We start from the raw sequence: 26733 nt of genomic DNA, 5'->3' as shown, positions 1-26733 counted from the left end.
AGCCCTTCTACCAGCGGTAGAGAGGGCCATAGTTTTGGACGCCAATCTAGTTTCCTGGGATGCTGCATCACAGAGGAAATAGATTGCCATGTTCACCTTTTTGAAGGAGCGAAGGACCTTGTCCCTGCTCACTCCAGATTCCAGGTTTTCCTGGACTTTGGCCAGCCATCGCCTGAGGCTTCTAGAAACCTCGAATTAGAAGATTGAAACTGCCCCCTGGGCAGCGCCCGCAGTATATGCTCTTTTAAGGGCAACCTCAACTCTCCTGTCCATAGGGTCCTTAAGATTTGACCCATCCTCCGCAGGTAAAACCGTGCGCTTGGACAACTTGGCTATGGCAGTGTCCACCTTGGGAGGTTCTATCAAATCCTTACATTGTTCCTCATTAAGAATATATAAGGTTTTGAACCTCTTACTTAAAACCGGAGCCTTTTCCGTTTTTTTCCATTCTGTATGTAACATCTCCATAGAAGTCTCTCCAACATAAAAAGCCCTAGGCTTGGATGAATCTCCGCCTGTACCGCCTTACGGAGTTTGTAAATTCTATCCTGAGTGAAATAACCCTTAAATAACTCCTTTTCATCTTCCGAGGTGGAAGATGACTCAGAGGATGATGATGAAGACTTTCTTCCACTGACTATCTTCAATTCAGACCCCTAGGGTTTAATATAAATAGTTTATTTAACCACTGCTTTATAGTGCTCTTTCCACTATAGGAGTTTTACTTACAGGCTGAGAAGTGGAAGGAGAGATACTTCGTTTACACTTTTTCTTGCTAACATGGCGGCTCTCTTTTTCAGCAAGGGTCTTTTGGACATAGTCCTTTACCCAAATTACTACGTCCTGTACGTCAGGCTCCCCCTCATTAGGTTTAGGGCGACATGAGAACTGTAACACATATTTACACAAATATGTAAAAATAGGGAAAATTTAGATTATCTGATTCAGACGTTCCACGTAAGATATTCATATCCATCTGGAAGAGGAGTTTCACATTCAGCGCAGATGAAGTGTTTCCTCTTTGTAGATTTTTTGCTAGCAGGGCTAGTATCCATTTCAGACATCTGAAATAAAATTTTCCATTAATCCAATAGACCTAGTCTATAGGAATGCAGTGTGTTAATACACCACTAGATGGCAGCGAAGTTCCACTTACTTTGGTAATGCTTTTAACAGGTCTGTATACACAGGTTTGCTAATCAAGGCAAATGCAGGATTCCAACACAGAAGGCAGCAATCCTAGATCTCCCAAGCTGAGAGACCTACATGCTGCCAGTACAGCAGACCTTTTTAAACTGCTGGAGGCAAGCATGCGCCCCCACGCCGCCGGAAACACGTCAGAATGCCGTGGAACGCATCTGCGCTCCACGGCGCGTCACCTCCGCCCAGAGGGCCGCGACCGGAAGTGACGTTCAGCTTGGTGGAACGCATCTGCGCTCCACCGCCCGGCCGAGCCGGGATGCGGTCTTTAAATGTTAAAATAGACGTGGAACAGTGCTCCACGTCTAAAGAGGCTGAGGCACAAGTTAACCCCTTAAGGTCCAAGCCAATTTTCGTTTTTGCGCTTTTGCTTTTTCCATTTTATGTTTAAAAGTCCATAGCGCTTGCATTTTTTCACCTAGAGACTTATATGAGTGCTTATTTTTTGCGAAACCAATTGTACTTTGCAATTACAGGCATAATTTTTCCATAAAATATGTTGTGAAACCGGAAAAAAATCATTTGCGCTGTCAAATTGAAAAAAAAAACGAATTTGTTTTGATTTCGGGGAGATTTGCATTTACGCCGTTCGCCCTATGGTAAAACTGACTTGTTATGCATGTTCCTCAAGTCGTTACGATTACTATGATATATAACATGTATAACTTATATTGTATCGGATGGCCTGTAAAAAATTCAAACCATTGTTAACAAATATATGTCACTTAAAATCGCTCCATTCCCAGGCTTATAGCGCTTTTATCCTTTGGTCTATGGGGCTGTGTGAGGTGTCAGTTTTTGCGCCATGATGCGTTCTTTCTACCGGTACCTTGATTGCGCATATACGACTTTTTGATTGCTTTTTATTACATTTTTTCTGGATTTGATGCGACCAAAAATGCGCAATTTAGCACTTTGGAATTTTTTTGCGCTTACGCCGTTTACCGTGCGAGATCAGGAATGTGATTAATTAATAGTTCGGGCGATTACGCGCGCGGCGATACTAAATATGTTTATTTATTTATTAATTTATATTTATAAAATGGGAAAAGGGGGGTGATTTGGACTTTTATTAGGGGAGGGGATTTTTTATTAATAAAAACACTTTTTTACTTTTTTTTTTACATGGACTAGAAGCCCCCCTGGGGGGCTTGTATATACACAGCAATGATCTCTCATAGAGATCAATGCTGTGTATATACACAGCAAAGATCCATGAGATCAGTCATAGATTGCTATGGCCTGCTGCAGGCCATAGCAATCTACTGCCGAGCCGGGATCAGCGTCATTCCGACGCTGAGGCCCGGCACGGCCAGAAGAACGGATCTCCCCCCCGTGATCGCATCGTGGGGGGGGAGATCCGACCCACTAGACACCAGGGATGTGCAATACAAAGCACTTCAATGCAGCTGTCAGGTTTGACAGCTGCATTGAAGTGCTTAATTAGCCGGCGCGGCAACGGGACCCGCGCCGGCTAACAGAGGCACTGCCCGGCTGCACGTGTCAGCCGGGATCAGCGCCGTTCAGAGCGGGGTCCCGGCGGGACCCCGCTCTGAACACCCCCCGTGGCGCCATGACGTATTAGATACGTCATGGGTCGCTAAGGGGTTAATGCCTCCGAATACTGGCCTGAGAAAGGCTCCAGCAATGATCTGTCTGCAGCCTAAGGAGGGACAGGGTCCCATGGGGCTGCAAGGAAACGAAGAAAAAAAGACTTGAGGTGTGTGGGGAGGTGGGGCTTATTTATACTTCCTGGAGGAGGGGAATAAAAGTTTACTTTTATCATTTCATTAAAATATTCCTTCGTCCCAGGGGCTCGCAGGGGCGATAATACCCCATATGTTGTGATGCCAATGGGACGATAGGGAAGCAGGTGTTGCACAGATTATGCTGATTGTGCAGAAGGGTGCAGTGAAATTAGGGCTGTGTTCACACATGTTGGAGTGTCATTGCAGTACTGCAGCGTATTCACAAAAAATGATGCAGTAACACAAGTAAATGATGCTAAACGGCAGAGAGGATCAGAGCCTTATTTTCAAAGATAAAAGATATTTGATCATAATATGTGCGTGGAAATGAAAACAAAATTCAAAAAGTTATTTACTTTATTCCAATATCAGTGTTACAGGTAGAGAATACAGCATGCTGTGTGGTGTCACAGGTAGAGAATACAGCGTTCTGTGTGGGTGGGTGGGACAACAATAAAATGATAAAGTACTGCAAATAATTCAGCAACACAATGAAACTGCAATGTGTGAACACAGCCTAGATGTTCCGCAACAGATTTGGGCGGGGAATGCGCAGGGTGAGGGACTGTAATGGAACAGCTGAGGGAAAGCATTGCACTCTGGAACCTGTAGTACTGTGTACAATTGCTCAACCAGGAAGTGCAAAAAACAGAACCCCCCCCCCCCCCCCCCCCAAAAAAAAAAAAAAAAAACAAATGGATTTTTTTGTTGTTTCAAAACTGGAACTTCTGCAGAAGTTTCATTTTTTTTTAACCTCTACCTGGAGTTCCCCTTAAATAGCGCCAATCAGTGCATCCAGAGGTAAGGAAACTCAGTAGTTACCTATCTCCACTCCCATGTCTAGCATCTTTATGACATCACTAACCCCACGTGTGGTCCCCTGTATGTGACCCCAGGGGCTTACATATATCTCAACCGTCCTGGATACGGCAGAACAGTTCCACTATTATGTCAGTAGAAGCTTGCAGAATCAAATTTAGTCCTTTATTAAATATCCAGCAATCTCCACCAAGTGATATAACCTGTTACTATTGCATGTGTGTCAGAGTCCTTCATAGAATACATAAAGGCATCAGCCAGTAATGAAGTGGTGCTCACTGTCCATTTCAGTCATTAGTATATAACAATGCTCAGCAGCTGATAAGTACTGGAAGACTTGAGATTTTTTTTAAACAGAAGTAAATTAAAACTAACACCAGTGGATTTAAAATACTTTATAATGCTGGAGGACCCCTTTTCATAAAAGGCCTAAAACTAACACTTCATGTTTCATTTGTGAGGAGGTGGTGGCTACTGGGAAGGAATCTGTACAGAATTACAATAAAAGGTGACAATGACAAAGTTGTTGCTTATGTCTATGTTAGTACTAATAATGCTTTTATTTGTATAGCGCAGATTCCGCAGCACTTTTGGGCTTGCTGTAGAGCGGCTATGCTCCTTTTAGCAGCGTGCCCAGATATAGCCCCATCATGAGCTGCTTTGGACAGATTTTTATCCAATACCACACAGTAAAGATGTTCAGTCTGTCTGCTGGTGCTGACTATTATTACTGTGGCCATCAGCAATGTTTGTGGATTTATTCTGGATAAACCAGTGTTGGATCTCAGCTTTGCTCCAGGTAGATATTATATTATATTATCCTCAATTAAACAGTCCGCACATGTACTATGTAAATAGCTTTGCCAGCCTGATTTTATTCCATGATCATGGTTCACATACTTGTATTGGGGTCAGAGATGCTTTGTAATGGCCACAAGTCCTCAGAACTAGAGATGAGCGAACCGGGTTAGAGTCCATCCAAACCCGAACGTTCGGCATTTGATTAGCGGGGGCTGCTGAACTTTGATAAAGCCGCAAGGTTGTCTGGAAAACATGGATACAGCCAATGATTATATCCATGTTTTCCTCATAGCCTTAGGGCTTTATCCAACTTCAGCAGCCACTGCTAATCAAATGCCGAAAGTTCGGGCTCGGATGGACTCGAGCATGCTCCAGGTTCGCTGATCTCTACTCAGAACATGATTCTCACGCTTGTATTGGTTTCTTTCAAAATATCATTGACATTCCAACTCCTTACAAGACTCACACAAGAAAATAAATACATCAATGACAGGTTTCGCTTTTTTATTCTTTAATAATAATCTGTTTGTCCAAAAGATCTGCAGTCTACATTTTTTTTTTTAGAACTATACCAAAAGCTAAATTTCAACAATCGCTTCCATCACAACCGCAAAACCAGGAAGGGGGAAAAAAACATAGGAAAATAAAAAATAAAAGCTGAGGAAAAAGTATTTCTCTGCATATGTTACAAATTTAATGATTACATGACATAAGCAAGATGAGAATGGGAAGGAAGGAGGATACTGACATGGGCAAGGGGGAGGGGGAGAAAATATAAAACTACCTATAAAATGAACTAGAAATTACTCTTTCAGGTAAATAGTAATTTGGAATTTTTTTGCCACTTTTTATTTTATTACAAACATTAGGTAGAAAATTACTTTTCAATTCCGTAACACAAGCAGTCATGTGACAAGTCGGATTGTGGGTTGCAACCCTTTATAAAATAAGGATGGGATGAGAGATGCCGCTGACTTACTGCAAATGTTTTGGGCTCAGTGACCTTATCAACTAAACCAAATATAAAAGAGTTGGCCACTCTTATTAAACATAAGAAATGAATGAAAAAGCATGAATTATATTATTTAAGCATAAGTCCTATAGACTGCGATCATGTCTATTAGATGGCAGGGCATGAAGGAGCATGTGACTTTGCTTGGAGTCTTTCATTGGGTCTAGCTAGTTTGTGCAGTGTATTTCTAATAAGAACAGTTACATGTATGTCATGCTCCTCTATGCTCTATTAACTTATGGACTGGATGGCAGTGATAAGGGGGCAGGACACCTATCTGGGCAGTGGGGCAGAGCAGGACTACAGTATGCACTTTAAAACTAATGACTTTTCATCCATCTCATTTCTGATAAGAAAGTGGCCAACCCTTTATTCAGCCTTAAAAAGTGGCTTCCACTGTCACAGCAGAAGAGAAAGGACTTTGAGAAGGCGGCTGTATCAGATACACAGGGCATGTACCAAACAGGCCACACACAATTTTGACATCACTGGACAGCTATATACAAGCTAAAAGGACAGAACACAGAGCATAAACAGATTGTAGGAGAGAAACAAACATGGCTGCTTACTTAAACAGGGCAGCAGTCAATAAGTCAGCCCTAGTGAAGTTGCAATAAAAGACACAGTACATGGACTAGAACGGTGTCGTTTTTGGAAGGGAGTATTTTTTTTTATTATTCAAAGAGAATATTTTGATAGCAAGGCTAATACTGCAGCTACGCAAGTACAGTCATACATAAACTGAAGTTGCTGTAGGAGCACCCTGACAGTCATGCCATGGATCTGAGTTTTTAACTCATTGTCAAGCTGAAATTATTGCTGTAATAGGCCAGGACAGGATAAATATATCACCTAGCAGACTAGGTAAGGAGTAAGGCAATGCACTGCTAGAAAGGAAACCACTAGCTTAGATCAGTGGCTGCAGCTGTAACAGTGACACAGTGTTACATGGGGGTTGTGTTAGAAAGTGACATGTCAACTCTACATGGCCATGAAAAAGCGACAAGATTGTGAGCTTTGCTGTGACTTTTAAGACACACTCCATACTTGCATGGGTGTTTCCATAACTTCCATAGAGCAGACTGGAGACAGTCACCCTAAGTACAGCCACCTCTCCATTCTTCACTCGTCACAGGACCCACATTCTTGACATGGGTATCCTGTAAATATGCCACAAGTCTTTGAAATGCAAATACCTGTTAAGAACTCTCACAACACAACAACACATAATTCAAGCATACTAGACATATGCAACATTTGCTTTCATTGCAGACTTTAGTTTCAGTGTTACAAGACCCAGATCATTTCTTAAAGGGCTTATCGAGCGTTAGAACACCATGGCCACTTCTTCCTAGAGACAACACAACTCGGCTCCAAGTTCAGGTGTGGATTGCAATAAAGCTCCTTCACTTCAATGGAACCGTGCTGCAAACCCCAAGCTGGAGACAAGAGCTGTGTTGTCTCTGCAGAAAGTGCCCATGTTTTTCTAATGCTTGATAACCCCTTTAATGAGCAAAGTAACCTAAAAGGTAAAAGGGTTGCCTGGGGACTAACATATGTATGTTATATGTAAATGTGGCCTGGCTGGTCTACAGAAATAACCTGCCCTGATCCCACACCACCACAATGGTGCCCAGCCAAACCGCATAGCACTGTCGTAATGGAAGGAAGTGGACAGTTACTAAGTGGACACTTCTGTGTGTTAAGACCAGGAACAGCTTAGCAGCAGGATCAGGCTCCGTTAGATCAGCAGGGACTGGGAGACACAATTTAGTCTGAAGCACAGCTTGGCTAAATTTACACACACACACACAAAAAAAAGTCCCTGTACATCCCTATAATCGAAGCAGCAGTAATGAGCCAAAGAGGCAAAGGCAACAGGGCCCTTAAGGTCAAAGGCTGTGGTGACTAATCCTAACATTATGCCACTGGCTACTACAGGTTTCAAGCAAAGCCTAAGGAACAGTCTACATTTAGTGTTTATTATGCTACAGCAATTAAATTGAAACAGGACTTTTTTTTTTTTATAAATCCGACAAATGCCAACAGGAAAGTAAATATATACACACAGTGTACACATTATACTATGCAAGCCCAGATTTGACATTTTTTCATAATTTCCTCTGCATTCCCAATGTTGCAATAAGATGGGAAATGAGAGAAAAACATAAAAAGCAAATAGAGTACAGACAAATATCCAGTTATAAGATTCAAACAATAAAAAAAAGAGAAAAGAAAAACACATAGGTTAAAAGGGTCTCCTTTTTACACTGTGGGATCTAGCGCAAATCTAGCAAAAAGTAGAGAAAAGCATCTTCTACAGTGGAGGAGGGAGGATAAAATAGTGGTACTGTCCACTCTAATATACATAAAAATTTTTTTTAACTCTAAATGAATTGTCAGAAGCACTTTACAGGCTACCGCTCAAATGGGTTCTCCAGTTGCGCATATTGATGACCTATCAATCGGAGCTACGCTGCAGTAGACCAACACAACCACTACACAGTACATGGAGCCAAGGCTTCCAGCTCTGTGTGAGTGAATCCGGCAGTCACAGCTGAACAGTGAGGACGCCTGTTATTGGCACCTAGCCCATACTGACAGAAGGACATCAATATAAGAAATTAGAGGACCCCTTTAATTGGATGAGACATCTTTGGTGCAGCCAGTAGGAAGGAGGTGTCAAATCAAAAAGTTATGTCTCACATAGGCCACTGTTGGGGCAATTACTGGTATTTGAATTTTTGTCTAGGCCAATGGGGACACCATCTAGATGTTAACATGGACCTGGGGTAAAAAGTATAAATGCATCAATGGACTGTATTAAACAGTCATTCAGTTGAGATTAATACAAAATATTAATGATCTGATCGTGTGAAATAGCAGGAAAAAATATATATCTAAAGCGATCTGCCCAGCCATAATGAAGATGGAACCTTTTAGAGACATTAGCTCCTTGAAGCTGGCACCATATAACAGTATGTAACACAACAGAATCAGCACTACTGGCTTAAGATGTGAAGAAATAGTTTCTCAGTTGGCAGAATATTACTTAAGCGCCTGATCTCTTCTAAAATAAAATCAATGACATTTTCTGGATCGGGTTGCAGATGTAACCAAATTGATGTTGATGATGAAGTGTTCATTCCCCATTTTTTTTCTCTTTTCAAAGTATTTTTCTTTAAAGCACCCACATCTCCCCATATAGGAAAAGGTAGTTAGGATTCTGCCCAGTCAGGAACAGGAAATTCATTTTAGCTGCAAAAAAAGAGAAATAAAATATAATAAGTAAAGTCTTATTCTTATGGTCGATTCTGAGTTTTTTTTAACCCTTTAAAGAGGACCTGTCACCCCTGAGCTGTGACAGGCTCCCGACCCCCCGTTACAGCCCCCTATACTCACCTGATCCCGCTTCCTGATCCGGTCAGGTCACGGAGATATGAGCGCCCGAAGCCCGGCGTGCGCGCGCTCACAGGAGAGTCCGATGCCCATAGAGAATGACCGAGCATCGGACTCCCCATTCATTCTCTATGAGCGTCAGACTGTCCTGTGAGCGGGCGCGCCGGGCTTCAGGCGCTCGTATCTCCGTAACCCGACCGGATCAGGAAGCAGGACCTGGCGGGATCAGGTGAGTATAGGGGGCTGTAACGGGGGGGGGGGGGGGTCGGGAGCCTGTCACTCCGGCACGGGGGGGGTGACAGGTCTCCTTTAAGAACAGACAATTTTTAATTTTGCACTCATTTTGGCCATAGCACTTGCCAAGATGATTACGATAGGCAACTTGTATAAAACTTATTTTATTTCCTCTTTTAAAAAAAAAAAAAAAAAGTTTAAATTGCTTTATTCTGATCCTTTATAATCTATCCTGATCCTTTAGTTTTTGGCCAATGGGGCTGTGTAAAGTATAAATTTTTTGCTCCATGATCTGTACTTTCTACAGGTAGCTTGCGTATATGCAACTTTCATCACTTCTTATAACAATTTTTCTGGATTTGATGTGGCAAAAAAAAACAAAAAAAACAAAACAGCAATTTGGTGTTAGTTTGTTTTTTTGCACTTACGCTGTTTACCATGTGAGATGTTTACCACAGCTGTAGGGTGCCAAATTAGCGACAATTTCAGGGGAAATCTATTAAGAGCTAGATTAGGACAATTTACAGACGTTAGGGTGGTGTTTAACATGTGCTATGTGAAGGACAGTAGGGGAAAGCCTGACCTGTCTACCTGCAAGCTAAGCCAGTCTGCCTCATGAAGATGACCACCAGATAAATCAAGGCTATTTCTAAACTTGCATACATTTTATCTATAAATCAAAGGGGTTGTCGCCAATTTTTTTTTCTTTTTAAGTCCATAGGTATAATTTACTTCTATTAAAAAATCAAGTCTTTCAGTACTTATCAGCTGCAGTATGTTCTGCAGGAAGTGATGTATTCTCTCCAATCTAACAAAGTGCTCTCTGCAGCCTCCTCAGTCCATGTCGGGACCTGTCCAGAGCAGTTGCAAATCCCCATTAAAAACCTCACCTGCTCTCCAGAATGTTAAAGGGGTAGTGCGGCGGTAAAGAATTATTGACAGAACAACACACATTACAAAGTTATACAACTTTGTAATGTATGTTATGTCTGTGAATGGTCCCCTTCCCCGTGTCCCACCACCCCCACCCGTGTACCCGGAAGTGTGGTGCGCTATACATACGTATACATACCTTCAGCGTCATCGGCTGCTCAGCCGTGATTGGCTAAGCATAACTGTGCTCAGCCAATCGCGGCTGAGCAGCCAATGACGCTGAAGAGGGCGGCCGGCACTCAGGACGCTCGGAGGGATTTGGCCCGGCCGTCCGAAGACGACATCACAGACTGAAGTTCGGAGACGAGTCGGCACGTGACAGGTATGTATAGCGCACCACACTTCCGGGTACACGGGTGTGGGGGGGGGGGGGACACGGGGAAGGGTGCCATTCACAGACATAACATACATTACAAAGTTGTATAACTTTGCAATGTGTGTTATTCTGTCAATAATTCTTTACCGCTGCACTACCCCTTTAAGAATACACCACTTTCTGCAGGACATACAGCAGCTGATAAGTACTGGGAAAAATTTTAATAGAATCAATTACAAATCTCTAGCACTTTCTGGCAACAGTTGATTTGAAAGAAAATATTTCTTTCAACAACCACTTTTAAGCTACCTATACAGCATTGTGATATGCTCACTTTACATACAACTCCATCCACTCAGGCAAGCACAGGATAAAGAAAGGGCATTTTTGGCAGGTGCAAAAATGTTGTGCCTACCGCAGACTATATCGTGGCTTTTTTTTTTTTTTTTTTACCTTGTCTCCTTGTTACTGGTTTCTTCTATGAGCGTTTTCTCTTCTGTCTTTTCCTCCACTTTTAAATCCTCTGTTGCAGCAGGTTCACTATTGTCATCTTTTTTCGTCTCCGACGTCTTCTCTGCCTCTTCTTTTGCAGGTTCCTTGCTCTCGGATTTTTCATCTTCCTGCTCTTCATCTGCCTTGACTCTTTTGGGAGAACTCTGAAGAAGGAATAACAGAAAAGTCACTATTGATAATCAGAATTCTAATGCATATCATGTCACTGGTCCAGAATGGAAAGAAGGATATTTTAAGAAAATTTTATAATTTGTGCTTTCTTATAAGCCATGCCCTATTCCAATAACACAGATTAGATGCAATTTATAGGAGTTTTAAAGGATTTAATCGGTACAGGCTAAATTGTCACCTTTCACTGCAATATGGAAATGCGCCCTAAGCTGCACCTTGAATAAAGACAAATGTCCATCAAGTTCAACAAAGATAAATGGGTGGATAAACAGTTAAATGGACAGCATTGGACTGAATCACTGAGTGTGTGCGCGCTTGTGTGCATGTGTGTGCGCGCGCGCGTGTGTGTGTGTGTGTGCGCTGCAGGTAGCAGACTCAATTTCTAAACTCAAGTTCGGAAAAAGTTAAAGATCTGTAGCTCTCCTGACCTGCCAGTTTTGACTAAACAGTGTAAGCCAATGTAGGAAGATACCGCAACTGGTATGACCCAGTTGAAAACGTACATTTCTAATAAGTACGGAGCAATACTATAAGAAAAGATGATCGAGAAGTGTTTTCTGACGAAAAATAGACGTTTTTACCACTACAAACACACCTGGAGAGGCCACACGTCCCAGAAAACCCCTTTAACAGGTCGCTAACTTGTAGAATAGGTTATGTATAAGCCCTGACTAATTCCAATACAAAACAATAGGTCTTCACTTACTGTGCACAAAATGCACAGAAACAAAGCTTATAACGCACCTCTGCAGTGTCCTTAGCTTTCCGTTTGGCTGCTGCCTTCTCTCCTTTCTCCTTAGATTGCTCATCAATCACTAACTTCCCCTCTTCATCGCTGCTGCCATCATTCCCTTTTTTCTCTCCGTCACCCTCTGGCTTTTCTTCATCGTCATCATCCTCCTCCTCCTCTTCTTCTGCAGCAGCGTCTTCTGAGCTTTTCTTTGGTGTTGCCTTGTAAAATGTTAGAAGGATGTAAGAATAGGTGCAGCCTAGCACATGATTCTGTTACTATAACTATCCCTAGTACATTTAAAAAAGAGGGCTGTACTGACTTGAGTATGATGAGTTTGTAGATCTATGCACTATACAGGTCATAATGTACCTCTAGCAGACAGACTTTCATTGAAGCTGTACACCATATGTTTTGCTTTCTAAAGAAGAGCTGGGCAGAAATGAAGAGTCACAGTGCTAAACTTCGCGCTTCTGCCCCAACATTTATTTTTTTTTTAGTGGCACTAGGCACATTCTTGTTTATGTACAAGAACTACAGGTTTTACCTTCTCTCCATCCTTATCTGCATCACCACCACGTCCAGCACCTTTGGAACCTCTTTTCCGAGAAGGCTGAAGGAATAAAAAGTGTATGTTACTACAAAAATGGGGAAAAAAATAGCAGCCCCACCTAAGACAGAAATGGTCTAATTGTTACTGACAAGCTGTCAGCAAATACTACCCACGTGCAGTTCTACTACCTACCTGATATCCTGAAGCTTTTACTGTAGGATTATTCTCAATTTCCCACAGACCTTCGCTGAAGCCTTTCCTTTTGTTTGCTTTTCCAAACTTCTCCTTGGTTTCTTCATATGGGAATATGTCTTTAGGACCAAGGTATGCGCTGTGTGATGAGAAAAAAAAAAAAAAAGACACGTAAATGACTGCTTGGCTGTGCCTGTAGTTAAGTTTCTTCCCTGATCGCATCACTGTCCATGCCCCCCTCACACCAATACTTACGTTTCATGCGTCCCAAAGAAGAAGACTTGGTACTTATTAGAAGAGGACTTTGCAGCAGGTTCTGGGACTTCATCAATCTGGAAGATAGAGACACCAACTGTTAAGACTAAAAAATAAAATCAGCTTTCAAAGAAAAATAAGTATTCACTTATTATAGGTGCCCGAATTGGCTATACAGACATTTAGGGCTAAAACTATCTTTACTCTGACTGAAAGCTATTACTGTTAGCCCCAAACAATGAGCCAGTCTAGGTGCCTAAATCACAGTCCCTACCTGTTTAACTTTTTAACATAGTAATGACATCTGATATGTCATGCCTGTCCCAACTCTTTTACTACAGTGGTACTGCTAGGAAGGGGAGGTGGTGTTAATAAGGCAGTGATTGTCACCCCTAAGTACCCTGGTTGTGGGCGAGATTCTGCAAGCTCAGCTGCACAGACCTGACCAATCTGCTAAAAGCCTGAACAATCACAAAGTAAATGTCTTCAGGAAAAGCAGAACACAAAGCTCATTCTGTGAGGACCTCAACAGCATGTGGGTGCATGTCATGAAGGCCACATGTGCCACTAGCCACCCACCCAGCTACATATGAATAGGCAGGGAAGAAATTACCACCATCCATTTAAATAACTGACAGCTGCTTAAAGAGAACTAAGGGACAACAAAAAACCATGCTGGCTTCATAATTAAAGCTAAATCCATTTCCCATTGACTTACATTTCTCTCTTTTTTTTTTGGGTGTGTGTGTGGGAGGGGGGGGGGGGGGCATAACAGACTGTCACACATAAAACCCAGGTGACCTGAGACACTGGTTACTAGGAACATGGTCAGCCATTGCACAGACTGCCAAGTTGTTATGCAGCAAATCTCCAATAACCAGTGTGTCAGACATGCCTCTGATCCCCGAGAACTATGAACCACAGAACTCAATACAGGCAGTAAAATGAAAGACAACATTTGCTGAGTTATGTAACAAATATACTTCTGCCTTCCTTACAGGAACAGCAGATTCTATGTAGACGTTGCAGCAGGCAGCAGTGCTCAGTCACATTGGCTGCTGTAAAGATCTGTGTGTCATCGCTCCTGTTCATTAACCAGTGCTGACATGTTACAGGGTTTTAAACTCTTAAGCACCTTACTGTCAGGTTGGCGATAATCCTGCAATACTAGCACTGCTAAGGGGTAGGTGCACACATTTATAGATCCACCTTTAAGTACAGTCTAAGAACTCTTGCTTCTAATATTTGCAGCAAAGGCCCACATGAACGCCCTCCCCTCCAGCAGTGTAAAGGCTCTGAATATGAGAGCCAGTCTAGGATTTCAGCGCTCCTTTACTGTGCAGGTCATGTAATGTAATGTGGACCTAAGCAAGGCCACCACTGTCCTGTGTACTCTCCATAGCAGAGATTATAGCTGGGTTCACACTATGTATATTTGAGGCTGTATTTGTGAGGCTGTATAGCAACCAAAACCAGGAGTGGATTGAAAACACAGAAAGGCTCTGTTCACATAATGTTGTAATTGAGTGGATGGCCATCATTTAATGGCAAATATTTGCTGTTATTTTAAAACAACGGCTGTGGTATTGAAATAATGGCCGTTATTTACTGTTATATGGCGGCCATCCACTCAATTTCAACATTGTGTGAACAGATCCTGTGTTTTCAATCCACTCCTGGTTTTGGTTGCTATGAGGACCTGACATGAGGACCAAATACTGCCTGAAATATACATAGTGTGAACCCAGCCTATACCTGTAACCTGAGCAGACTTAAAAACCATAGACCCAAGCAATAAGCCTCCAAAGAGGTTTCAGGTCAATTGTCAGTTTCATTACTGGAAAGCTAGGATGTCGGGCCCTGTTCGCACCTGTATCCTGACTGGTCTCTCCACAGTATAATGACCTTAGGGAGGACAGAGATTCATTCTTAGATCTCTTTAAAGCACCTTTTTACTCTAATATCATCCGACTCATATAGCCTCTGTCTTCTATGGCCTTCTCTACCCCAGGGATTGACACACTTGCTTATGCAACCATACTGCAAGAAGCTATGTGCTGCTGCCACAGGGGAGGCCCAGACAGTGATCATTGCTGGTACAGGGCCAGAGTTAGGGAGGGGGGACATAACCGCTATCAAACAGGGTCAGCAGTTTTTAACATGAATTACAGATTCCCTTTAAATGGAAACCTGAACTTCAAATTCACTACCACAACAAGCCTTCCTGTCCCTCTTAGGGTAGCTTCACACGTACCGTATCGCTGCCTATTTAACGCTGCGTTTTTATCGCTGTGTGTTTGGTGCGATTTTTACATGCGAGTTTTGATTTTCACATGATTTTTATGTGAAAATCAAAACTGACATGTAAAAATCGCACCAAACACGCAGCGTTAAGGTACGTGTGAAGCTACCCTTAAAGTTTTGTCCATGTAAACCACATCCATTTGTCAACAATCCCTACTCCTTGATCCATGATCCTTGACTCCATGATCCTTTTAGATGGAGCAATAATTCGCCCAATCAACGATTTTGAATGAACGATGTAAACGATCAGCGTTTAGACGGAACGATACATCGTACGGAAAAATCGTTTTGCGATCGCTTAAGCCTCTCACACACCTAGGTGAAATCGTTGAAAGAATGTTTACACTGAACGATCTGCGAATTTTTTGCGAACGATCAACGACGGTTTGAGAACATGTTGAAAGATCAAAATGAACGATTTCTCGCTCGTCGGTTGATCGTTTGCTGTGTTTACACTGAACAATTATCGCTCAAATGCGATAGTTATCGTGCAAATTCGAACGATAACCGTTCCGTCTAAAAGGACCATTAGGGTCCCTGCACAATGAGTAAAAGAGGCAGAATTTATGAGTGGAGCCCACACGGTGCCTGCCTGTCCTATTTCTTCAATGGGATTTCTCTTGTGCCTCTTCTCTGCTCAAAGAATAAACATGTTTTTTTTTTGTTTGTTTTTCTACATGTCAGAATGTTCAGTGTGAGTGTTCAGACCTATACTAGTCGCCAAAACGAGCTGGAGAGGATCGCACTCCATAGACTTACATTATGAGCCGAACTTATATGACACAGAGAGAGGACTGCACATTATAATAAAAAAGAACCTAATATAAAGGAACAATAAAAACCACATGCAGGAAGAGGAACACAGCATAGTGAGGAGTCATTAACGGCCACAGCATGATGCAATACTTTTTGGTCCTTTTACACATATCTGACACAGATTTACAACAGACTGGCACCTTATGTCAGACACTGGTGCACCTACAGTCAATATCCTGTGAGCTGGAATTAAACTGACTAAAGTAGATCATGGTGAACAGAAATTTATTCGCAACCTATAAGATTTGTGTTTCCAAAATGTCCAGTGGTAGATTTACATAATGACAAAGTGGGATTATTGCTGATGTGACAAAATGAAAGCAGAAAAAGTAAACGGACATGTACTGGCCTGTAGTCCTGTACACTGTATTCCCCAGAAGTCAGACAAATAGCAAAGTTATTTTAAGGGCTCAACTGTGGCGTGTTACTTGGCGGATTAGAGCATTTTTACAAGTGGATACGACATGTCTGCTTTCCCAGAGCTCGGGTTGCAGCCATTATACAACAGACTAAAGTTGTGCTTCCATAGAGATAAGAGTTGAGAGCAGCCAGGAGCAGATAATCCAGGATGACTGTGCTCAATACATGTTATTCTGACACACTGCACATACACCATAGTGAGCTGTCAGTCTGGCTGTATATGCATCAGGGGTCACAGAGAACAGCTCCGGAGAGCAGCTCCATTGTGCATTCCTGGGAATCCTCTAAGCTTTTTACATCCACAAAACATAACCCAGCCAGGCCAGGAACGTGACCCTCACTATCACAGGCTGGGTTACTTTCTATCAGTAAGCAGGGGGGTGGGGGACATGACTAATCGGCCACTGCATAATGATGACCTGAGAAGCACCTCTAGGAACTACACAGAGCATGGGGGGGAATTTATCACCACTTTTCTGGACAACCTCTTTAAATAATGTTAAAAAAAATGTTTGGCCATATCTCCCAGTCCTAAGATTAATATAGGTGCTGGGAATTGCTGCTTCACCTGGAAGGAGTAAGCTCATGATTATATGAAGAAATACTACTCCAAGAAGGGGCCTAACCATGAGGCGGATGCGAATAAAGCTGCTTGTTAGAACATGGGGGCGTGCCACATAACCTGCCAGGGAAGCGTACAAATTAGTGCCACACCAACACACACTGCCCTGTTTTACTACAGCCGGCAGCTTAATGACCCTTTCCAAATAGAGCAAAAAGCTACAGAACTTTGTACCTCACTGAGGCGGGTGAGGGGGGGAGGGATTTTTTATAAGTCTTTTCTTCTAAAAGGTACAATGTTTGTTTGGAATGAGAAGTCACTAAGTAGAATTGCTGCATACTGGTAAAGACAGGCGTGTTTTCCTAAGTTTACACAATGCCCAGTTTAGAATGGAGCAGTTTCATGACGGAGCCCTGAAAGACAGCAAAAACCTCTGCAGAATACTGCTTATACCAGCGGATACATTGGGTTGCATCAGTGAAGGGGTGTGGCCTAGGTGTGATAGGGTGTGGCCTATTTTACTGCATAATCAATTATTTTAAATGTAATTGGCGTGGCAGGGGCACAAAAGGGTGTGGGATGTTCTTTACCGTAATAGATAATTAACATGAACACCAGTTTAGACCTAATGCACAGCACACACTCCCATTTATATCAATATGTGGTGACATTTATTTATCTTCCCATAATGAACAGGTCTCATTCTATTGGCAACATAAGCAGCTACCAGGGCATGCTGGGATATCCCGTCCATAGCAAGCAGTCATGGAACACAACTAACAAGAAATGAAGTTGCTGCAAAGGAGATACTTAGGGTGTATATGGATCAACAGTCTGCTCTGCCAACAATAGGCCAGTAGTGTGGATTGCCCAGCATGCACTCCTACACCCCAGAATACATACCATGCGGCCTTTAAAATTAGGTACAAATTAGCACCTTTAATTTAAAGCCGATCGTCACTATTTCTTACCTTTCATGTTTTAAAGCACAGCTACACAATACTGAGGAAGTCTAACCCCTGTGCCTCAGGGTGCAAACACACACACCGTATATGCTGCAGATTTGATGCTGTGTTCAGTTATGTAGATCTAATCTGCTGCGTATCGCAGCAGTAAATACGCTGCATATACGGTGTGTGTGTTTGTACCCTCAATGTCATGAGGGTATGTAAAATACTCACACATGCAAACACAAGGGAGCAAACAGGGCGCTTCTAATGCCAGTACAAGCCGCTCATCACAAGACGCTGAACAGTACGGTAGGATCTGCTATGATGAAAGGTTTTCAGGGCATCTATCACTTATATATGCCAATGGCCAAGCATCTGCCCCAGGTTTTATAACCGATACATCTAGTACTGCCCACACATCACAGGTCTTCGCCCGCCCACAGCGCCCACCTTCCTTCCATCACATGATGCCATCAGCCTGAGTTGTGACTGACAAATTTACCAACATGTTGAGTGTTGTAAAAATCCATGTGAGGATGCCCAAAACGTACAATAATCAATGTAGGTAATAGTTATTGGCCAGCCTCATGGGGATTACAAACTATTCTGTATTAGATTTTATTGCATGGTGGTGAAGTTGTATCAAAAAGTTCATTGACTATTAATATTATTTAGGGTCTGTTCACACGTACAGACTCGCTGCGTAAAACTTGCACAGAACTCGCATCAAACTCGCATGAAAGTAGCTGCGTTTTTTTGTGGTGTTGAACTTGCCTGTAAAAATCGCACCAAACACGCAGCGAGAATACACATACATTGGCTTGATAGTAATCAGTATCGCTGTGGATTTATGTGCAAGAAACTCACAGCGATAAATACGCAGCGAGTCTCTACGTGTGAACAGACCCTTAAAAAGGAGTTATCCAGCAAAAATCTTTTTCTTTTAAATCTGGTTTTAGAAAGTTCTATAGATTTGGAATTTACTTCTATTTAAAAGTTTCCAGTCTTCCAGTAACTATTAGCTGTGGCATGTCCTGCAGGAAGTGGTGTATTCTTTTCAGTCTGACACAGCGCTCTCTGCTGGAGAGGTTTTCTATGTGAATTTGCTACTGCTCTGGACAGTTCCTGTCTTGGACAGGGGTGGCAGCAGAGAGCACTGTGTCAGACTGAAAAGAAAACATTTCCTGCAGGACATGCAGCAGCTGATAAGTATGGGACTTTCTGAAACCAGTTGATTTGAAAGAAAGATTTCCACTGGATAATGGTGCGTTTACACAGAGATCCATCTGACGGATTTTTGAAGCCAAAACAGCAAAACAGAGATCAGGTCATACAGGAAAGACTGAGATTTCTCCTCTTCTTTAATCCATTCCTGGCTTTGTCTTCCAAAATCTGCCAGATAAATCTGTCTGTGTAAACGCACCATAGCCATAATTATTGTAAAGGAAAAAAAAAAACACGTTCTCTAACCCTGTGATTACCACTCACATGAAGTCAAAGCTATCATGGGAAATGTGGGCTGCATTAGGACAACTGTATCAGAAGGACAAAGAAGCCCATGCATTCCCCATCAACTCAGATGGGCATGCTTGTGGCATATCCAAAAGCCCGTCATCTCTTAATATCCTATGCTGCACTGTGTACACACACAAAAAAAATTGCTTCAAACCAATTGAAACATGGCTGCTACATTATGGAGGAACCTTTTAACCACAATGGGGGAGATTTATCTAACATGGTGTAAAGTGAAACTGGCTCAGTAGCCCCTAGCAACCAATCAGATTCCACCTTTCATTCCTCATAGACTGGAAAATGAAACGTGGAATCTGATTGGTTGCTAGGGGCAACTGAGACAGTTTTACTGTACACCATGTTTGATACATCTCCCCCCATGTGCCTAAAAAGCCAGACTTAATGCTATATTTGTGCTGTGACTTAGGCTGGGTTCACACTGCATTTTTGCAGTCCATTTAACAGATCCACTCTTAAATGTAACCATTTAACATACAGAAAAATGTGGTCAATGTTTTTGTGTACGTTTTTTTTTTATAAAATGAAAATCAACACAAAAACGACTCACACAACTGCATCCGACTTTTTCTCTCCATAAAACGGATACGTTAAAACGAACCGCAAAAACACAGTGTGAAGCCGGCCTTGGGCTATGTTCACTCCATATTTCTGTAACAATACGATTACATAAAAACACGCAAAGATACATGTTCCTGCTCTATGATATACCGCAGCAAGCAATTCTACTAAGTGTTAATGTATACTTTGTTTCCTATCTTCAAGAGTATACATCACATGGAAACAATAGACTATAGCTAACATCTTCCCAACCTAGTTATACAGGGGATCATCCAGGGTTACAACATCACTTTGGTTCAGGTCATAATACAACCCGGCCCTATCAACGTTTATGGCACTGAGCTGCAATACCACACATGGCCTGACAACAAGAGGGACGCTATTGGTGCTGGAAGGCAGGTGCTTTTCTAATACTGGATCACCCCTTTAAGGTTTAGCACAGCTTACACAAACTTATTTAGGAGACTACAGGGAAAACCCCTTACTTTCTCAGCAATAGGATGGTTAAGTCCCACAGCCCCCTACTAACTCTGAATAGAGGGAATAAAGATGGCGGCCGTGGTCCAGGGTGACTACCTGAGGCGCACAGAGGCTGCCATGTGCCATAACCCGCAGCTAGTGCCTGCCCCGGGACTGACGGAGTGGATTATTCGTGCAGACACGGAGCAGCAGCGCCCTCCTAATGGCGGCCCATGACGTGATTCTGGGTATAAATAAGCCTGACTAGAGCCACGCGGGCCGTGCACAGGCCTGGTGCGGGCGGCTGAGGCGGGCCCACACACACCAGTTGCTCAGGACGCGTTCCAGCCATTACATAAGTCACAGCAGACACACGGAGGACGACTTACCCGGGCAGGCCAGTGGGGGTAGCCCTTCATTTTGGCGAAGACCAGGTCCCCGCACTTGTACTCCTTCTGCCGGTTGGAGCGGGACATGGCGAGGGTTCAGGCCTTAGTGAAGAGTCACAGGAAAGAGCGGGAAACGCAGGAGACACCCAGAGGTGAGGCGGGCCGGAGCACGGAGCAGGCCCAAGGTAGAAGCGCTGACGGCGGCTGCTGAGCCTACTCAAGGACGCGGCGCTGCGACCTGGACCTAGTGTTGGGCGGGCGAAGAGTCGGTGTCCGGAGCCGATGGGTAGGTGCCCATCCAGTTGTTTGTGTTTGAATCTCTCCTCTCTGGCGTTGATTTGCTCCCTCCTCCGCTGCCCACCCCCTTCACTCTCCTCCTCTTTCTTTCATGTAGTAATCGACTACTTACGCCTGGCCCCTTTTGAAAAATCCGGGGCTGGAACTCTAGTTCTCGCCCACTCGTGACGTCGTCCTCAGGCGACCACTAGGAGCGCAGAAGGCATGGATTGTTGCCTCGGAAACGGGTTAGTAGGAAATAATGGCGTACGGAGGCGTGCTTGCGCATGCGCAGTACTTAATGCTCCACACTTGAATTCACTGACGTAAGATAAAACTAATTGAAATGTACGTGCAAACCTGGCGCCGCTAGCCCGCGCATGCGCCTATGGCATTGTAGTGGAGACTCCGTGCTAATTTCTGTTCGCCATGATTTCTCCTATGCTCTGCATTAGGAGCGCCAATAGGTTTTAGCCAGAGGCCCCATCAGTACTAGTGTCATAGTTTGTGTGTGAGTGTGTAAGTGAGTGTGTCCTTCAGAGTTAATTTTTCAGAATCATCTAAATGGAGGTCTCATCCCCATGGCCATATTATTATAGGAATCCTTTGTGTGGGACTGGGACATTGCATTCAGTCTGCCGGCCACTCACTCCCAGTCCGGCTTTCAATCTTGGAGGGGTAGTGAGGGCAACTATCAAGAGGGGAACAACACTCTACTTAATAGGGGGACAACTACCTACCTGCTGGGGGGCATCTACCTACTGGGGAGCAACTACCAAGGGGGACATTATTACTGTTGGGACACTGTAGTTGAGGATGATGTTAGAAAAGTGTGGAACCTAACATTTTCTGTCAGATTCTACAGAGTAGAGTGGAGAAATCATCATGATGGTCTGGGGCTGATGGCGATGGTATCCCCAGTTATAGTCACTGCATGTAACTGCACTGTATGCGGTGGGTTTTAGGCTGTGGTAATATGCATTCAGGATGTGGCAATGTTATGTGTCTCTTGTATAGGAGTATCAGCGGTAAAATTAAGTTTCATATACAGTGGTGCCTTGGATTACGAGCATAATTCGTTCTGGGACTGTGCTTGTAATCCAAAGCAAAACTTCCCATAAGGACCCCTCAGCCATAGCTGAAAAGTTCCGGGACTACTTTGCCCGCCTTTATCACTTGCCTTCCGCGCTGTCTGGGGACTCCGCAGAGCGCATAAGGCTTTTTGATGAGTTTCTTGCGGGGTGTCGCCTGCCCAGGCTGCCACCAGAGGCTCAGGAAGCCCTAAACGCAGAGGTGTCCGCGGAGGAACTGGGAGACATAATGAAAGAACTTCCCACCGGTAAATCTTCTGGACCTGATGGTCTCACATACCTATACTACCGCACCTTTGCTCCGATTCTGACTCCCCACTTGCTAAACCTCTTCAATGCGTTCCTGTCAGGGACTCCCCTTCCCACGACACTGACTCATGCTTACATATCTCTAATCCCCAAACCGGGCAAAGATCCCGCTGATTGCGCTAGCTACCGCCCAATTGCCCTTCTAAATGCTGATCTCAAGTTGTTCACTAAGGTTCTTGCTACCCGCCTGTCGACTTGGCTGCCACAGCTCATTGACAAGGACCAGGTTGGGTTCGTTCCATGTCGACAGGGGGGGTGACAACACCAGGAGAGTCTTCAACCTGATAGACGCGGTCAATAGGGAAGATGGATCGGCCTTGCTTTTAGGCCTTGATGCAGAGAAGGCCTTCGACCGCCTGAGTTGGCCATTTATGACACGGGTCTTGGAAACGTTTGGCATATGTGGAGCCTTTCTCAGAACGGTCGACGGCCTGTACTCCTCTCCCACGGCCTCCATAAAATTTCCACATGCTATGTCCGGGACGATCTCGATCCACAATGGCACCCGCCAGGGTTGCCCGCTCTCACCGCTCATTTTTGTAATGTGTATTGAGCCCCTGGCGGCTGCCATTAGGAACCACCCGGATATTCATGCTTACCCTGACTCGACCACATATCTCCCTCCCCAACCTCCATACTCTCTTGACTCACTTCGGTCACTTATCGGGGTATAAGGTGAACGCATCCAAAACAGAAGCCCTGCCTATTAATATCCCCAGCCCGTTACTTACTACCTTGAAGAGTAATTTCACTTATAATTGGAGAACCGACTCGCTCAAATACCTGGGGGTTCAAATCACAAACTCTTACTCCTCCCTCTATACCCACAATTTTCCAAAACTATTTGCAGAAATCCGAACCCTGCTGGATAAATGGAATTCACTGCCCATTTCTCTACTAGGGAGGATAGCCGCAGTCAAGATGACGGTTCTGCCTAAAATTCTGTATTACTTTAAGACTCTTCCGATCCAAGTCCCTATGAGTGCCCTTAAAGCAATGCAGGCCTCCATCTTACGTTTCGTGTGGGCTCATAAACGCCACAGAATAGCAAAAAGTATCCTGCAAGCCCCCAAGTCCTTAGGGGGGTTAGCCCTCCCTGACTTGGTTTGTTATTACTGGGCGGCACATCTCCGCCACATTCCTGCCTGGTCGGCGCATTTAGCCTACACGAAATGGATGCTACTTGAGAAACTGTGGATGGCGCCTGTACACCCCAACTCCTTCTTGTGGTCCACCTCTGATACCCCCCTTCAGAGACCGGCCTTAGGCCCTATGATTCACACGAGACAAATCTGGCGTACCTGCATCAAAAAATTCTCCTTAGTTTCCAAATGCTCCCCAATGACCTTCTTTCTCTTCCACCCAGGCCTTCCGGATAGCTTGACGAGTGGTATGTCTAGAGTGTGGCACCCCAATAAACTATTTTGTTTTGCTGACATTGATAGGTGTAACGCCTGGAGTAGTGGATCCACTGGACCGTCACTAGCGATGGCACTAACCTCACCAGGGAGCGGAGTCTAAGGGGCCGCTGGTTTTCACCAGAGCCCGCCGCAAGGCGGGATGGACTTGCTGCGGCAGGCGACCCCCAGGTCGCTACCCCTGGCTTGGTTGCTAGTGACGGCAGGCGAGGCGTGGCAGGAGCAGTAGGCAGGAGATGGTACTGGCAATGGTCTGTAGGTGAGACCGCACGTGACAGGCTGAACACAGGAACCAAGGTGTAACGGGGAAGCAGGAACCAGGAACAAGGAGTGGGGACCAGGTAGCGGACAGGAATCAGGAACAAGGACTAGGGACCAGGTAGCGGACAGGAATCAGGAACAACAGGGAGCTGGGCCAAACGCTATGGGAAGCATGTAGAGGCTCCAACCCAAGGGACAGGGCATGCTGGGATTTATAGGGGAGTGATTGGTGCAACTAACCAATTAAGGGCGGACTGGCCCTTTAAATCTGAGACAGCCAGCGCGCGCGCGCCCTAGGAGGCGGGGACGCGCGCGCCGGCCGGCACAGACCGAGACAGGAACGGAGGAGAGGTGAGGCGCCCCAGGGGCCGAACTAGCAGCAGCGCCGGGTCCCTACACAAGGACCCCAGCGGCTGCATGGGACAGGAGGCGGTCGCGGCGGCGACCCGGAACGCGGGAAGCCGCCGCGGCCGTGACAATAGGTCCCTTCTATCTTACTCTTCTTTGGCTGCCGAGTATGGTCTACCTCCCATAGCGCGGTATCAATATCTCCAGATAAAGCACTTCATGCTTACCCTTTTTTCTACTACTACGGTTTCCTCTCCCACGGATTTTGAGAGGCTGTGCAAGGCAGGAGTGTCCACTAAGGGCCTTATCTCTGATATATATCGTATTTTAAAGAGTCCCCCTCCAGACGAGGAAATGAGATACCCCTATATGGCGCGCTGGGAAGCATTGTTTGGTAGACAGCTACCGCAATCTGTATGGCATGTGATATGGGATAGAGCTGCTAAAACCTCTATATGCACAACCTATAAAGAGAATCAATACAAACTGATGTTGTTCTGGTATTACACACCCGAATTCCTTCATGCTATAAATCCCACGCTACCTAATGTTTGCTGGAGATGCCAGGGGGGTGTAGGCTCCCTTCAGCACATTTACTGGTCCTGCCCCCTAATTACCTCTTTCTGGGCGATGGTGAAAGATCTGATCAAGGAAGTTGTGGGTGTTGAGATCGCGCCTGACCCAGTTTTCTATCTTTTTAATGTACCGTCTGTGAAATTGGGGCGCAGGACCATGAAATTGCTTTTTCACATCCTTACAGCCGCACGCTGCCTCATAGCGAGGTTTTGGAAGCGGACGGTCTTCCCTACACGAGACGACCTATATGCCCGTATCCTTGATTTGAGGAACATGGAACAGTTAACAGCCATGCTTAACAATAGTTTAGATCATCTTAAGCAGGTCTGGAACCTGTGGGATGTTTTTTGGGCCGAAAAGGAGTCCGCAAGTACCAGACCCCACCGTAATGCTTGTCCCCCGAATGACGGGAATCCCTCCCTGTAGCCTTTCCCCTGTGTCTTTTGTCTTGTCTACCCCCTCCCTTTCCCCCTGGGATTGTTTGGTATGAGGCTGTTCATTTATTATGCCTTATTTTGGGTTTGGTTTTTCTTTTTCTCTTTCTCTTTTTTATTTTATTTTACTATTTGATGTGACGTGGGCAACGTTTTTACCTGCACATGCGCCTGATCGTAGGCTTTGACTGTTTCTTTGTATTGGGTTGTGTAAGCTTGTATGTAGCCTACTGGTTGATGCACACGTTGTATGACATGTTGACTGTTGTATAGAAAAGAAAAAATCCTTTCAATAAAAATACAATAAAAAAAAAAACTTCCCATAAGAAATCATAGAAATGCAGACAATTGGTTCCACACCCCCAAAAATAATGATTTATTATTCTGAATAACATGTAAAACAAATGAAACAAACATTTAGAAACAGCAAAATATGTGATATTATAAGTTACTGTACAGTATAGCAAACAGCATGTGGTGTATAATGTATAGTAAGTGCATAAACCTGATAACACAGCAGCAGTTTGTAGATACAGGATGGAACTGCAGATCCCTATAATGGTGAGGATGGGAAACACATGGGCTGACAGAGACTACAGGGAGCATGAAAGAATAAGCAGGGCAGATGTGGGCACATAAATTAATCTATGTCTGGAGAGAGAGGGGTTACAGCTATGGATTACCTCCACAGTCCTGTCCCCTGATGTAAGCCCCAGCCTGAGGTGGATCTCCTATGATTTGGAAGGTAAAAGGGACTTCCTGGGTCAGAGTACAAGGCTGTAGACCACCCTGTGCAGGCCATGACCCTCCCCTACTCCCGCTCCCACCCAGTACAGGGAGCTCTTAAACCAAAGCAATGCTCTTAAACCAAGTCACAATTTTGAAAAACTGTGAGCTCTTAAACAAAGTTACTCTTAAACCAAAGTACCACTGTACTGTTTTTTTTTTTTTTTTTTATATTTAAATTTTTTATTCAGTAACAATATAGTAATGAAACATAGTCAGCATATGGTCATGGTGTTGTGGTATATTTTGGTATAAGTTCAGTGGGGTGCAAAGCACTCCATACCCCATAATGGCACAGTGATTGAAGGGGGAAATCTAAAATCTTGCATCAGGATTTTGGAATTTTCTGCCATTGTCCTTTACAGAT

General features: G+C 44.1%; 1 protein-coding gene across 1 annotated transcript; it reads right to left on the bottom strand.

Moving 5' to 3' along the window:
- Positions 1-5057: 5057 nt before the first annotated feature.
- On the bottom strand, positions 5058-21333 carry HDGF (heparin binding growth factor). Its single transcript, XM_069949794.1, has 7 exons — positions 20868-21333; positions 12877-12953; positions 12622-12760; positions 12424-12489; positions 11891-12097; positions 10916-11118; positions 5058-8838 (listed from the first exon to the last, which is right to left on the bottom strand). The coding sequence occupies exons 1-7, from the start codon at positions 20952-20954 to the stop codon at positions 8835-8837; spliced, it is 783 nt and encodes a 260-aa protein (XP_069805895.1). The 5' UTR covers positions 20955-21333; the 3' UTR covers positions 5058-8834.
- Positions 21334-26733: the final 5400 nt, after the last annotated feature.

The sequence above is a fragment of the Dendropsophus ebraccatus genome, chromosome 13 (genome assembly GCF_027789765.1).
Source record: "Dendropsophus ebraccatus isolate aDenEbr1 chromosome 13, aDenEbr1.pat, whole genome shotgun sequence".
Lineage (NCBI taxonomy): Eukaryota > Metazoa > Chordata > Amphibia > Anura > Hylidae > Dendropsophus > Dendropsophus ebraccatus.
The sequence above is the reverse complement of the archived record's forward strand: the minus strand, read 5'-3'. Positions and strand labels throughout refer to the sequence as shown.

Coding starts and splice junctions, on each gene's coding strand:
- HDGF (XM_069949794.1), bottom strand. CDS start 20,954: ATGTCCCGCTCCAACCGGCAGAAGGAGTACAAGTGCGGGGACCTGGTC. Junction 12,954..20,867: donor ACCCCCACTGGCCTGCCCGG/GTAAGTCGTCCT, acceptor TCTATCTTCCAG/ATTGATGAAGTCCCAGAACC. Junction 12,098..12,423: donor CAGATAAGGATGGAGAGAAG/GTAAAACCTGTA, acceptor ACATTTTACAAG/GCAACACCAAAGAAAAGCTC.